Source organism: Giraffa tippelskirchi, chromosome 6 (assembly GCF_054371585.1).
Source record: "Giraffa tippelskirchi isolate mGirTip1 chromosome 6, T2T-mGirTip1v1.2.pri, whole genome shotgun sequence".
Taxonomy (NCBI): domain Eukaryota; kingdom Metazoa; phylum Chordata; class Mammalia; order Artiodactyla; family Giraffidae; genus Giraffa; species Giraffa tippelskirchi.
Genome location: NC_137280.1, coordinates 55,688,789 through 55,703,681, shown reverse-complemented (window position 1 = coordinate 55,703,681; position 14,893 = coordinate 55,688,789). Strand labels below are relative to the sequence as shown.

Genomic DNA, 14,893 nt, shown 5'->3' with positions numbered 1-14,893 from the left:
TAATGTTATGTCCTTGAAGGTTCTTGGTTTTCCTTCATCGGGACCTTGTCTATGATTCTACAGCTTAGAATCAGGCCCTTTTAAGAGAGAAGATTTTTTTTTTCTGGGCAATGCTTGTTCTTTCATCATATTCCCTATGTGTAATTGAATAATGGCTATTTTCAGAATTTGGAAACCGTAATGAAAATAAATAGCTATTCATGGAATCCAACCGCCAAGTTTAAGTTTACAAGAAAATAACTTTTCTGAGAGAGTCACTGTTAGGCTAAAATTTTTTATAACTAGTTACTCTTTTCAATTCCAAATTACCAAAGATTTTGATCAAGATTAAGAATTTACATTTTTTTTTACTTGATCTTGAAAAGAATTCTCTTAAATGTTGGGTTCCTGGGAGTGGAAAAGCCATGTTTGAGTAGGATGATCTCTTAGTTAAGATCTAAATATTTAATAGAGCTTCCCAGGTGGCTCAGTGGTAAAGAATCTTCCTGCCAAGCAGGAGATGCGGGTTTGATCACTAGGTTGGGAAGATCCCCTGGGGAAGGAAATGGCAACCCACTCCAGTATTCTTGCCTGTAAAATCCTATGGACAGAGGAGCCCAATGGACTACAGAACATTTAATAAACTGCCAACCTGTTTTTTACCATTTCCTCAGGCTGCCATAAATTATAGAAACAGTTTCTGAGGTCACTGACATTAGTTTTACATTCATCTAACTTCTAAGCCTCTGGACCCTCAAACAAAGGCTAGTTGCTGGGGCCTCATGCTTGGATCATGCCAACAGACACTGAAGTTATGGCCAGTAGTCTGCGCCACACATAGCCCACAAGAAGAATAGAATGGCAGTGTCTAAGGAGTACTGATTCTGTGTTGCTTAGAGCAGATGGAAATGAAATGTATTCAGAGTTCTCCCACACATATGATGGAGGCCAAAAAAGAGATGCACGAAGCTCGTTTGGCAAATCAGATCACATATCAAGTGTCTGAAAGGATGAACTGAACCAACATATATGACAATGGCATATTTTTAAATTTTTGTATATAGATAGGTATTTAATATATGTTGTTAGTCTTCATATTAATTAACTATGACATTTGAAAAATTCTCTACAAATATTTAGTGACACTTACACAACTCTCCCATAAGGTACTACATGTTTGCCTTTTGAACAGGCCTGCAATAATTTAAAGCATCTCGCTCAAACAATTAAGATAACCTATAATGATAAGTTCCAGTAAATTTGAAAACACAATGAAAGGGATGGCTTATTTTTCAGGAAATGAGAAATACCCATTCTGACTCAAAGAAAGGAAGAAAATATGAAGAGAACAGAAATCAAACTTTAGGACCCAGTCTTGCAAAGATGTTGAAACAGGAGTCTCTTGAAACCTGCTGACATGACCACGTCACAATCCTTTTTTCTTTTTGAGAAACAACTGGGATTTTTTAAAAAATACAATTATTTATTTATTTATTTTTGGCAGTGCTGGGTCTTTGTTGCTGTTCAGGGTTTTCTCTAGTTGCAGTGCTCAGGTTTCTCATTTTGGTGGCTTCTCTTGTTGCAGAGCACGGGCTCTAGAACACATGGGCTCAGTAATTGCAGCTCCTGGGCTCTGGAGCACAGGCTCAGTAGTTGTGGCACACTGGCTTAGCTGCTCCGCGGCATGTGGGATCTTCCCAGACCAGGGACTGAACCTGTGTCTCCTGCATTGGCAGGCAGATTCTTGACCAGTGAGCCACCAGGGAAGCCCTGGGATTTTGTTTTTAATGAGGCAAGTTGCATCAGTATCTTTGAGAAAAAAACAGTTACCCAGAGTATCTGTGGTTCAAAGCTGATTAGTCTGGAGATTGTGCTAATTTGTCCTTGCCCCTCCACGTCCTAAATGAAGTGAGAGCATCGTCTGTCTCTGGCTGCACTGAAATGCCACTGATGCGGTGAGAATAGGGTCTACCTGGGAGGATGGACTGCCCAGGCTGGGTGCTTGGACAGGTGTTGTGAGTGTTGTTCTGCCTGTGGATGAGGGACAGTACACCCCTCTGATGGGTCTCTCCTTCTGTCCTGGAACTTACATCCCTGTGTAATCAAAAGATGAGGGCTAATCCAAAGCTGTTGTTAATGAGTCCAGGCTCAGCCTGCTCATGACCAGGACAGGCCAGTCAATTGAAAGACCAGTTTTGGGGGCAAAGAATAATGACTTTATTCAGAAAGCCAGCAGGGGCTTCCCAGTGGCCCAGTGGTTAAGAATCCACCTTGCAATGCAGGGGACACCGGTTTGATCCCTGGTGAGGGAAGATCCCACGTGTGGTGGGGCAGTTAAGCCTTCAAGCTGCAACTACCAAGCCCATGAGCCGTAACTGCTGAAGCTCATGCTCCTAGAGCCTGTGCTCCACATCAAGAGAAGCCACAGCAATAAGAAGAGCAGCAACAAAGACCCAGCACAACCAAAAATAAATACATAAAACTAAAAACAAACAAAAAGCCAGCACACTGAGAAGATGATTGACTTTGTTGCAAAGAGGGTGGGCCGGGTCAAGATGTTTCCTGTGAGCAGAACAAAGGTGTTTTAGCTTAATGCTCATTACCTGGGAAGCAGGGTACCCAGAGATGGGCCACTGCATATAATTAAAGCTTACAGACTACATGGTTTTAATGATGAACTTGTAATAGGACGAAGTCTAAGACACGGTCATCCTCGATAGGTGCTGAAACAGGTGTCATTTCTCACAAATATTTCTTGTAAATTCAACATGGTCTTAACCAGAATTCCACATGGGATTGACAAGCTGATTCCACTGGAAGAACAAACAGGCAAGAACAGCCAAAAACTTCTTTTGGTTTTAATTCATAAAAAGAATTTAGCCTACTCAATATGAAAACACATAATAAAACTATGATAATTAAAACAAAATCCAATAATACAAAAAGATAAGTAATAGTAAGAATAGATAAATCTAATGTTGGAATGGAATAACAAATACAGAATTTAATTCCAAAGACCTATTTGAGGTTCTTTAACGGGGCTTTAAATTTTTTTCCTTTTACTCTGCCAACAATTTTTTAACCACGGTATCAAAAGTTAAAAATGGATTCAGCAATTTCTCTTTCTTATGCTACTTTTATAGTTCTCTCCTCCAGCCATTCCTGTAGTTCTCAGGAAAGAGGAGGGTGGAAGGGCTTTCCGGTGGCACCATGTCCAGGGAGGAAGGCCAGGGCATCATTTCTACAGGTGGCAGCACATTTGGGGGGGGTGTCACTGTCTTCTGGGTGTGCCCAGGGCATCACTGAGCAGGACACAGGCACGGCTCCAAGAGCTTTGCCACTGTGATCCAGTCAGTGAAATTGCCCCCACATGCCCCACGATGTTGGTCCAGCAGGGGTGGGGTTGGGGGAACTCAAACTGGGAAACGCACCTGTGGGAGGTCCTCACTGTGATGTTGAGGGATGTCAGCATCCACCTCCTTGACTGAACTGTGAGTTAAGCGCAGGGACCGCCATTCGTCATTTCGCTCCTAGAATTTATCACAGCACATGGCAGGTTCTAGACAGTGAATAAATGGTAAATGAATGGATTCTAAGGGTTTCCCAGGTGGTGCTAGTGGTAAAGAACCCACCTGCCAATGCAGGAGACCCAGGAGACACAATTCGATCCCTGGGTCGGGAAGTTCCCCTGGAGGAGGGCATTGCAACCCACTCCAGTATTCTTGCCTGGAGAATCCCATGGACAGAGGAGTCTGGTGGGCTACAGTCCATGGGGTCACAAAGAGTTGGACATGACTGAAGTGACTTAGCACACACACACGAATAGGTTCTAAGGACCAACTTTTACCAGAATTAGCAGAGATGACGGGACTGCATCTTCTCAGTGACACAAAGAGTGGAATCTCCAGCTTACCTGATGCTAACTCTGCCCCCCACCCCACTTCTGTTGCAGCCGATGGGGTCAGAACGGATGGAGATGAGGAAGCGGCCGGTATGCGCCACCCAGGAGCCCGCAGCCTGCGCCCCCGGCCAGCCTGGGGTGGAGAACCAGGGCTCCAACACTTGCTGCTTCTGCTGGTGCTGTTGTTGCAGCTGCTCCTGGTAAGCTGGCAGCTTTGTTATGACCATGCTTCTGATAAGAAAATGGCACCTTATGATGATTCAGTAAGTGCTTTGTAAGCAGCTGCTGTATGGCTGACACTGATGTGGGTTTTGTAAAGGACCACAAAAACAACAAAACAAACAAAAACACAAGACAAGGGCTTCCCTGGGGGTCCAGTGGCTGGGGCTCTGTGCTCCCAATTCGGGGGCCAGGGTTCGATCCCTGGTCAGGAAACTAGATCCCATATGCCGCAGCTAATAGATTCCGCCTCCTACAGCTAAGCCTGGGGTCAGCCAAGTGAATGAAAACACAAGGTCTTCCCTGGTGGTCCAGTGGTTACAAATCTGCCTGCCAGTGCTGGGGACACGGGTTTGTTCCCTGATCCAGGAAGATCCCACACGCCATGGGGCAGCTGAGCCCGAGAACCACAATTACTGAAGCCCATGTACTCGAGGGTCCCCAGTAAGATAACTGCTGAGCTTGTGTGCCTCAACTACTGAAGCCCGTGCGCCTAGAGTCCGTGCTCCACGGCAAGAGAAGCCACCACAGTGAGAAGCCTGCACACCGCAACTAGAGAGTAGCCCCCACCCACTGCAACTAGAGAAAAAGCCAGCGTAGCAACCAAGACCCAGCATTGCTAAAATTAATTAATTAAAAAAAATATTAAAAAAAAAGCAAGGCAAGGCTGCATCCTAGCTGTGAAGGGACATAGTCAAGTTCCTGAAATCAGGCTAACTAATATATATCAAATGTCTAAAGAACAATCTAAACTAGCTGATGGTTGAATATTAATATCTGGGCAAAAATGGTGCCTAGATTGTCAAAAAGGAGTGAACTCAAGGCCCTCTACTTGGAGATGAAAGAGTTTTTTTGGAGGAGTTACAACTTAATTTGGGTCTTAAAGATTAGGGTTATGAAAGAGCATGAGCCTGCATTTTATATTCTGCTGCTTCTGTTCTATTAATATTGTTTTTAATAAATAAAAGTATTAAAATTTATGCTGGACAGAGAGACGAAAAGCTAAAAATATAGGCTAACTTACTGGGAGAGGAAGATATACATTCATTGCTTAAAAAAAGAGATACAACTTGACTGTTTGAGTCACTGCTGAAGATCTGGAGAAAGGGGTATGATTTACACTCAGAAATCACATGGGCATTAGATTGCATCTCTGAAATCTTGGATATGAAACATGCCTCATGCCAACCAAATGTGCGTATAGCTTTAGTCAATGAAACCATTGTAATGTACTTGGGCTTGACTGCGAGTTAGACCCAGACCGTGGAGAAGAAGAAACCCTGGGATAGATCAGTGACAGAATCACACAAGGTGATGAGGGGAGCTGAAGGTTGAAAATGAAAAGTCCATGACAGTTTGTTTGGTTTGCTCCTGCTTGCCTCGGGCTGGCATTAATTTCTAAGAAGCTCTACTCCGGTGGGTGGGCCTAGAAGTGCGACCCTCCGAGGACAGATGGAACCCAATGCTGGGAGGTCTGTCCATTCGGGACAGAACTCCAGACTCTGGTGGAAATATAGGGCTGAGCGGCCTGGCATTCAAGGCAAGCCTTCAGCCCTGAGTAGGAGTCTAGAGGACCCAGCAGTGGACTGGGGGGAAGGGTGTGTTGGCACTCCCTACACCACGGGTGTCCAGGACCCCCTAGTGGGAAGGAGACTCACCAATGGAGAAGAGACCACATTTAAGCCCCCTTTTCCACACTTTTCACTCTGCTCATCGGGCTCAGTGAGATGGTGCCTGAAAGATGCTCAGAGATGTCCCCATGAAGGTGGGATGCCCCTGGCATTTATCCTATCTCCCTAGTCCCCAATCTGGTGCCTTGGGAGGGCATAAGAGGCAGGATCATGGCCTGAACAAAGTCTGGGACTGATGGTGTGCGGGGGGGCAGGTGGTGGTGGGCCCCAGAGCAGGCTCCTCCTACAAGTAAGAACTATGGTGAATAAAATATAAATCTATGCCTGGATGTCATCATCACAGCCAGAAACCAAGTATCATGAGGTATGTGCGTCTGTGAAAGATGAGAGCAATGTCTTCAAAGTATGGGAGCAAAGTAACAGAGAATTTAGTCAAACTAAAACTCAAGAAGATATCTCCAAAGAAGATGGAAAAATAGCTGATAAGTACTTGAAAAGATGCTCAATGCCATGGGTCATTAGCAAAATGCAAACCAGACCCACAGCGTGATACACTTCGTACCCACCTACATGGCTAGAATTAGAAAGACAGACAATAGTAAGGGCTGGTCCGGGTGTGGAGGAACTGGAGCCCGCCAGCATTGCTGGTGGGAACGTGACATGGTGCAGCTGCTTTGGAGGAGAACAGTGTGGGACTTCCTCAAAATGTTAAAAATAGGGTTATCATGTGACAGTATTTCCACTCCTGAGTGTCTACTCAGGAGAAATAAAAACAGACATCCACACAAAATGACTGCAAATAGCCCCAAAGTGCATACAACCTAACAGTTCATTTGTTTTACGAAAAGAATTATTATTCTAAATGTAAACTGTCCCTCATTTGTGTAGACCAGAGTATTATATATAGAATTTATTTTGCTAATACTTGCTTGTCACACTTTTGGTTTTCTTAATAAAACAAAGCAGTCATTTGTGTCAAGAAAACAAGGAACTTGTTACTTGATACAGAGTGATCTCAACGCTCATTCATACGTCTCCTTTCATGCAGTCTCACTGTAAGAAACCAGGAGGAACAGAGACTTAGAAGGACTTCCTATGAAGTCAGAACAGAAGACCTTCCCACCTGTGAAGAAAGGTAAAATCTCATCGTGTTTAGCTCGCTGAATTGACAGAAATGCCAGCCTTACTATTTTTAATTCCTTATTATTTTTTCTTTTCTTCCAATTATTATTTTGAGATATAGTTGACATCCAGCGCTGTATAATACTAAAGTATACAGCATAAATATTTAACTTGCATATGTCATGAAATGATGATCACAGTAAGTTTAGTGAAGATCCATCATCCCAGGGATGCCCAGCTGGAATTTTTTGGTGTTTTGCATTATATGTGTCACTAGAATAGTTTCTCTAACTGCAGTTTAATATCAAATCATAATGTTGCATCACATTTTCACTCTGTAGAATTCCTTTTAATTATTTTTTTTAATTTAAAAAAAATGTTTTGAGCACATTGCACATGGGATCTTAGTCCCCTGACCAGGGATTGAGCCCGTACCTGTGCTCCCTGCACTGGGAGTTTGGAATCTTAACCACTGGATCACCAGGGAAATCCCAGCAGATTCCTTTCAACTTATTGTGGGACAGGGAGAAACGTCAGTTCCATTATTAATCTAATGCCTGTTAATCACAAATATAAATTGATGCTTCTTGGCAAAACGTGATATATTTTATTTTTATGTGATTCACCTTTTTAAATAAAAGAACATAATGAAATACACATTATGTTGAGGTTCAGGAAAATTTTAAAGGTCCATTTTTTCTTAACTATACTTTTATACTTTAGCTAATATATTATTTTTTGAAGTTTTTTTTTAAAAGTTGGAAAAAACACATAAATTACTTTCCATAACGCCAAATTTTAAAAGTGTCTTTTTTTCTTCCTGTATTATGAATGGACTTATTTTCACTTATCAACTCATACCTTTTCTGCATGTGTCTGTCTGTGTCCAAATCCCCCTTTTTATAAGAATACCAGTTATACTGAATGAAGACCCACCCTAATGACCGCATCTTAACTTGGTTAAATCTGCAGATATCCTATTTCTAACACAAGGTCCAGAGTCAGGACTTCAGCATCTCTTTTTTAGGAGACACAGTTCAATTCATGCTGGTATGTTTGCTGAAGGCTTAAGGAATGAGGACAACTCTTTCTCAGCCTGAAAGGGCCTGCGTGCACATTTTCATTCTTGGAGGGAAAAGGACATCTGTCCAGGGCTGAATTCCCATCAGCCCCCCGATCCCTCAGCTCCCCGCACCCCTTTCTCCCACCCCTAGCCCGGGTCCCACCCTAGAGGAGGCCAGCGCCTGGGCTCAGTCCTTTGACAAGCTCATGCTCACACCCGCGGGCAGGAACGCCTTCCGGGAGTTTCTGCGGACCGAGTTCAGCGAGGAGAACATGCTCTTCTGGATGGCGTGCGAGGAGCTGAAGAAAGAAGCAAATAAAGCCATGATTGAAGAGAAAGCGAGGGTCATATACGAAGACTACATTTCTATTCTCTCTCCTAAGGAGGTAGGTGCCCGCCATAGGTCGAGGCCGTGGGCAAAAAGGACCCCTTCACTGTCTGGTCACCCGGCCTGGTTACCGCTGCTCCAGAATATAGAACAACCCCGCCCCCTACTCATCATAGACTTGGGCAGTGGTCCCACCAATAGGTGCCAAGTGCCTTCGAAAATCTGTGAAAGATCATGAGCATTTTTCTGGGGAAAGTGTGCGTAACTTTCGTCAGATTCTCCAGAAGGAGCTGTCTTTGTGTCTGGCTGTAAACACTGTTATAGGGGGAAGGAGAGGGTGGGACAAATAGAGAGAGTAGCATGGAAACATACATATATTACCATATGTAATAGATAGCCAATGAGAATTTGCTGTGTGACACAGGGAGCTCAACCCAGTGCTCTGTGACCACCTAGAGGGGTAGGATGGGGAGGGAGGTGGGGAGGAGGTTCAAGAGGAAGGGGACATAGGTATACCTGTGGCTGATTCATGTTGATGTTTGGCAGAAACCAACATAATACCATAAAGCAATTATCCTTTAATTAAAAATAAATAAATGTTTTGAAAAAAAAGTACAACCCCCATAAGTATCACTACCAGCATCGCTGAGAACTGATGGGAGATGCAGATTCTCACCTGCACCCAGACCCACTGAGCCAAAAGCTCTGCAGGGGTCCCACCCTGTTTAACCAGCCCACCAGGGGCTTCTGACGCCTCTGAAGTTTGGGACCCCTGTTCTGTGTTCAGTTCCTCTTTTGGCAGCTTAGCACTGGGGACGACCTTGCTTGGTTGGGATTTTTAAAAAGCCAAACAAGCTGTGGGAGTTGGGGGTGGATATCTAGAGAGGACCACGTCTGATGAGCCTGGTGTTTCCCCCACCTCCGCCAGGTCAGCCTGGACTCCCGCGTGCGGGAGACCATCAACAGGAGCATGGCCGAGCCCTCCCGGAACATCTTTGACGATGCCCAGCTGCAGATCTACACGCTGATGCACAGAGACTCATACCCCCGCTTTATGAACTCCACTCTCTACAAAGACCTGCTCCGCTCCTTATCAGAGAAAGCAGTGGAAGCCTAGGATATCAAAGATATTTATTATTAATAAAATAATCCAAGAACTCGTGGGCTCCGTCTAGGACAGGGATTTTAGAGGTGGTAGGGTCTTCTGCTGGTCATACTCGGGCCGTTTTAATAACAGACGCTTTCTTCTGCAGAAAACTGATACATTCACCAAGAAAACTGCAGCCACCTTTCCTGATCCTTTTGGAAAGACTGGGGTATGGCTGTGTAGAGAATTTGTGTAGTTACATTTATGGTGACAGTAGTGTGTTCTCAAGTGACAAAGGATACACAAGAAGACCCCACATTGCCTTCAAAGGGTACATCATGGAAACAAACAGGACCCAGATTCCCATTTTATAAAAATGTGACCTCTACTTGTAAAATTGGTACCCCGCTGTATCTTAGGATACATGTGTATATTGCTAAATGCATATATGTGCATGTGTATCTTACATGGTTGATGTAAAGCGCTGTGCTCTTAACTGGATCAGCCTCAAAAGTTTTGTAAGAGAAGCAGTGTTTAGAAAATCCTTTTGTTGACAAGTTATCTTTATTTTTTATTACCAGAGCCTGCCAACCTAAAGAATGAATTTTCAACTTAGTGGCATTCATCACAAACATTCAAATAAGCATATTTCCTTTTTTAGTACTGAAGAAATATGAGCATTTTCACTCTAAAAAAGTAAAGCACAAGAGTTTTATCTCAGCCTTTTTTTGCACATGTAACTATTTGGGAAATAAAAGATTAAGTAAGTACAGACACACTCAAGATTCTCGTTTAGTTTCCAGACCAGGATTTCATTTTTAGATCCCACTGTTTTTATCACCGGTGAACAGAATAAATTCATAGCTCACAGGTGAAAATACAGCCTTACAGATTTAAATCATCACTATAATGAGTGGGGAAGAAATGCATCCAGAACGTAATTTGCATGAAACTCAGTCAGTAAAGAACTCGCATGCAATGCAGGAGACCCAGGTTCAACCCCTTGGTCAGGAAGATTCCCTGGGGAAGGAAATGGCAACCCACTCCAGTATTCTTCTTGCCTGGAGAATCCGACGGACAGAGAAGCCTGAGGTCACAAAGGGTCAGACACAACTTAGCGACTGAACCACACTTGCGCCTCAGCCTTCACAGGACAGCCTTCCTCTTGGTCACCCCCTCCCTGGCCCTTCAGTCTGAAGATTTCTTTACTATACTCTTCAAGCCCCTGGTCCTCATTCTCAGCAAACACCTCCCCTCCTCCTTTACTGTGACCATAGTACCCCTAAGCCTCCATCTTCCTGGTGACTTATACATCCGCGTGGACCAGCATACATGCCCTCTCCTGAGCCCAGCCCCAGTTGAAGGTGCTCTTTTCTTTCCAAGCCGTTAAACCCTCTCATGTACTTTTTTGTTGTTGTTAAAGTATAGTTGATTTACAATGTTAATTGATTTCTGCTGTACAGCAAAGTGATTCAGTTGTACCTATGTATATTCTTTTTCACTATGGTTTATCTGGATGTAAGAATTGGACCATAGAGAAGGCTGAGCACCGAAGAATTGATGCTTCCAAACTGTGGTGCTGGAGAAGACTCTTGAGAGTCCCTTGGATAGCAAGGAGGTCAAACCAATCAATCCTAAAGGAAATCAACCCTGAATATTCATTGGAAACACTGATGCTATGCTGAAGCTAAAGCTTCAGTACTTTGGCCACCTGATGTGAAGAGCTGACTCACTGGAAAAGACCGATGCTGGGAAGGATTGAGGGCAGGAGAAGGGGGTGGCAGAGGATGAGATGGTTGGATGGCATCACTGACTCAGTGGACATGAGTTTGAGCAAACTCCGGGAGATGGTGAAGGACAGGGAAGCCTGCCATACGCGGGGTCACAAAGAGTTGGACAGGACTTAGTGACTGAACAACAAATGGTTTATCCCAGGATATTGAATAGAGTTCCCTGTGCTCTACAATGGGATCTCGTTGCTTATCCTTCCTATATAATGATAGTTTGCATCTTGATTCTGACTCCATCTCCTAGGGTCTCATTTTTCCCTTAGACAAAGAGGATGTCTTAGGGATCGAGGCATCGACGCTGCCCTGCAGCCGCTTACACCCAAGTAAGGATGACAGATGTGTGGGGCGGAGACAGCAGCAGCTGTGAGTACTGGTCCAGAGAGGAGCTGAGCTCTGGAAGCCCTCTAGGCGACGGCGACGGGGAGCTTGTGAAGATGATCCCAGAGCTCCTGCCAGGCTCTGGTCCACCCCTTCTCACCTGGGAACCTGGTACCGGCTGACATCACCCGAGAATCCCCAGGGGAGCAGCCTCATGTCCAAGTGCTACCTCCCTGCTCTGAGCCCGCCCACCTGGCCCTCATGATCCGTGTGCCGCCCCCCAAGCTCTTCCCTGGGTTCACTTGAGCTCCTCTTCCATTTCTCCCAAAAGTGTCAGTCGTGTCCGACTTTTTGTGACCGCATGGACTGTAGCCCACCAGGCTCCCCTGTCCATGGGGCTCTCCAGGCAAGAATACTGGAGTGCCATGGGTTGCCATGCCCTCCTCTAGGGGATCTTGTGACCCAGGGATTGAATGCCCATCTCCTGCATTGCAAGCAGATTCTTTACCATCTGCATCAACAGGGAAGCCCACCATGAACAAATCCAGTGTGTGAATCTGTAGGGCCATCTGTGTATATGAAACAATCCTGAGATAAATCAGCCTGCTATTCACCTGGGACTTCAATGCTTCTTCTGAATCAAAAACACTTCTGTAGTTAACTGGAAATCTTAGCAGTGTTCCCACAGGTTTTGATGTTGTATTATCTCACTTTTACTTAGAATCATGCATTTACTTTGAACTCAAGTATTCATCCGAAACCATTTAATATGAAAACATCTTTCTTTTTTCAGTTGCTTGTTATAGAAACCTATCTTAAACTAGCATAAACAGAAAGTAAATGGACCGGCTTCCATTAGCAGATGTCCAGGGTAGTTGCAATGCCTGCAGGGCAGGACCCTGATCTCCCTTTCCCATCTCAACTCCCCTCAGCTCATAACATACAGAGGGTCTCTGCACACAGCGGGTAGAAAGTACAGGGAGCCCCGGGGGCAGCTCCTCCTGGCTCAGCTTGTCCAGTGGAAGCACTAATCTATCATCCCACCTTTCAGACGGTAACCCCAGGGAGGAGCACAGGTGGGGTGGGACAGGACACTGAATGACAGACCCAGCAGGGTCACATGGGGATGGGGTATCCCTTAAATGAATCAGATGTTTGGGAGCTAGTGCCAGAGACAAGAGATACAGCAATGCCCTCCCTTCCCAGGGCTCTCACAATTCTATCAGCTACACTTTCTAACACCATTATTACAAAGGTAATTTGGATACATACTGTCAGCTGCATATAAGAGTGGGAAAGCCCTTTTGTGTCAAAGCTCAGTCTTCCAATTATGGAAACTCCTGGGCTAATTTAACCGGACTCTATGGCACATAGCATGTGAAATGTTTCTCTCTGCAGTTGGGGCCATTAAAGAAAAAAAAAATTAGTTTTCTTTTTATAGCACTGGGGAAATGAATCAGAACAAGTCATTGGAGGCAGTCATCTGTGCTTTCATCTTCCATCCACCACTTAGATAAACAAGTACCAGAGTACACAGGTTGATTTGAATAAAATTTTTAATTAATAAGCCTGTTGCATCACTTTGCAGAACCAAAGTACCAGAAGAGACCTCCCGAGGCTGGAGCTTGTTACTTCTTCCTGGAACTGAGTTCACAACATTGCTGGCACTGGTTACCTGCCCTCCTCCCCCAGGTCCACAGTTGTGGGACAGACTTCATGGCTCAGCTCCCCCAGTCGAGATATAACACAAACAGAAGCAAGAAAACTATTCCATGAGTCCTCAGTGGGTGCACCCATTCTCCGAGGTGCTGAACACAGCAGTGAACAAGTTTCCCATAGAAACGCACGGGCTCCACCTTCCCTAACTCACAGCTACTCGTCACAGCTGTTGCACTGGACTGGTTTCACTTGTGTCATTCATCCTAGGAACTACGTAGGGGGTGAGAGAAGCCCCCACAACCAGTTTGACCTAGGAACTCGTCAGGCAGTACCTCTGTCCTACTCACTGTGAAGTAGCACCTTCAATGTTGGCACTTTGCTTATTTCTGAAACTTGGAGAAACACGTGGATTTTTACACCAGTGACTATTCACCTTACGTTTCCTGGTGGGACATTCTTGTTTCACTTTTTAGCTGTATCCTATGGCATATGGGATCTTAATTTTCTTACCAGGGACCAAACCTACATCTCCTGCAGTGGAAGGTAGAGTCTTAACCACTGGACCACCAGGGAAGTCCCTCAATTCTTCTTGAATGGCTAATTTTCTACAGCTAAATGGGGTGGAGGTTGGGAGCTGCAGGAGGCAGGAAAGAGTAACTGTTGATTAAAACTCCCTAAATCTCACTTTTGTTGTTTTTGATACCTCAAATCCACAAATTTTACTTTGAACTGGAAGCAATCATTGTGGAAGTCTAGTGTTAACACTTTAAACATTGTTCCATCTGTGAGGCATGTAGATTTTGATGCACGTGTGTTTGTGTGTGTGTGTCAGAACTCTTGCCATGGCTTCCCAACACTTGCATGAACGCTCATCCTCTCAGGGGAGCTGGAAAACCAAGGTGGTGATTTTCTGCTTTCCAGGGATGATTCTTCACTAACTGTCACTACATCTAACTTTATGATCCAACTCTCACATCTGTACATGACTACTGGAAAAAACATAGCTTTGACTATATGGGACTTTTGCCAGAAAAGTGGTATCTCAGTTTTCAATAATATGCTGTCTAGGTTTGTCATAGCTCTCCTGTGAGAGTTAGACCATGAAGAAGGCTGAGCTCCAAAGAATTGATGCTTTCGAATTGTGGTGCTGGAGAAGACTCTTGAGAGTCCCTTGAACAGCAAGGAGATCAAACCAGTCAATCTAAAGGAAATCAACCCTGAATATTCATTAGAGGAACTGACATTGAAGCTGCAATACTTTGGCCGCCTGATACAAAGAGCCAACTCATTGGAAAAGACCCTGATGTTGGGAAAGATTGAAGGCAGGAGAAGGGGTTGACAGAGGATGAAATGGTTGGATTGCATCACCGACTCAATGGACATAAATTTGTGCAAACTCTGGGAGATGGTGAAGGACAGGGAAGTCTGGCGTGCTGCAGTCCATGGGGTCACAAAGAGTCGGACACAACTTAGCGACTGAGCAAATTTTAGTTCCTCCATGTTAACACAGTTGCTTTGTCCTAGAAATAGACATTATAAGATATTACCCTTGAGAAATGTTTACTTCTGGTTACTTTATAACTGGCTGGTGTTTTCCAATCTAAGACTCCCTGTTTGGTTTCTCATATCACACTGAGTGCACACACAGGATGCACGCATGTACTCTGCTCTGAATCAGCCTGGATCCCTCACCGGGGCCCAGGGAGGAGACGACAAATGTGCTCTGCACCACTGCTCAGTACTAGTCCCTTCATACCCACAACCAGGCAACCATTAGTTAAAACTGCACTTTAAAA

The 14,893-nt window shown here is 44.6% G+C and overlaps 1 protein-coding gene across 3 annotated transcripts in view; it reads left to right on the top strand.

Moving 5' to 3' along the window:
- RGS20 (regulator of G protein signaling 20) overlaps nucleotides 1–10,104 on the top strand; it is a 47,138-nt gene extending 37,034 nt beyond the window's left edge. For all 3 annotated transcript variants that reach the window (XM_081497932.1, XM_081497930.1, XM_081497931.1), the window contains 4 exons: nucleotides 3,932–4,080; nucleotides 6,779–6,865; nucleotides 8,067–8,301; nucleotides 9,172–10,104. In XM_081497932.1, coding sequence (XP_081354058.1) covers nucleotides 3,932–4,080; nucleotides 6,779–6,865; nucleotides 8,067–8,301; nucleotides 9,172–9,360 — 660 coding nt within the window. In that variant the 3' untranslated portion in view covers nucleotides 9,361–10,104. The remainder of the gene's footprint in view (nucleotides 1–3,931; nucleotides 4,081–6,778; nucleotides 6,866–8,066; nucleotides 8,302–9,171) is intronic.
- The last annotated feature ends 4,789 nt before the right edge of the window (nucleotides 10,105–14,893 follow it).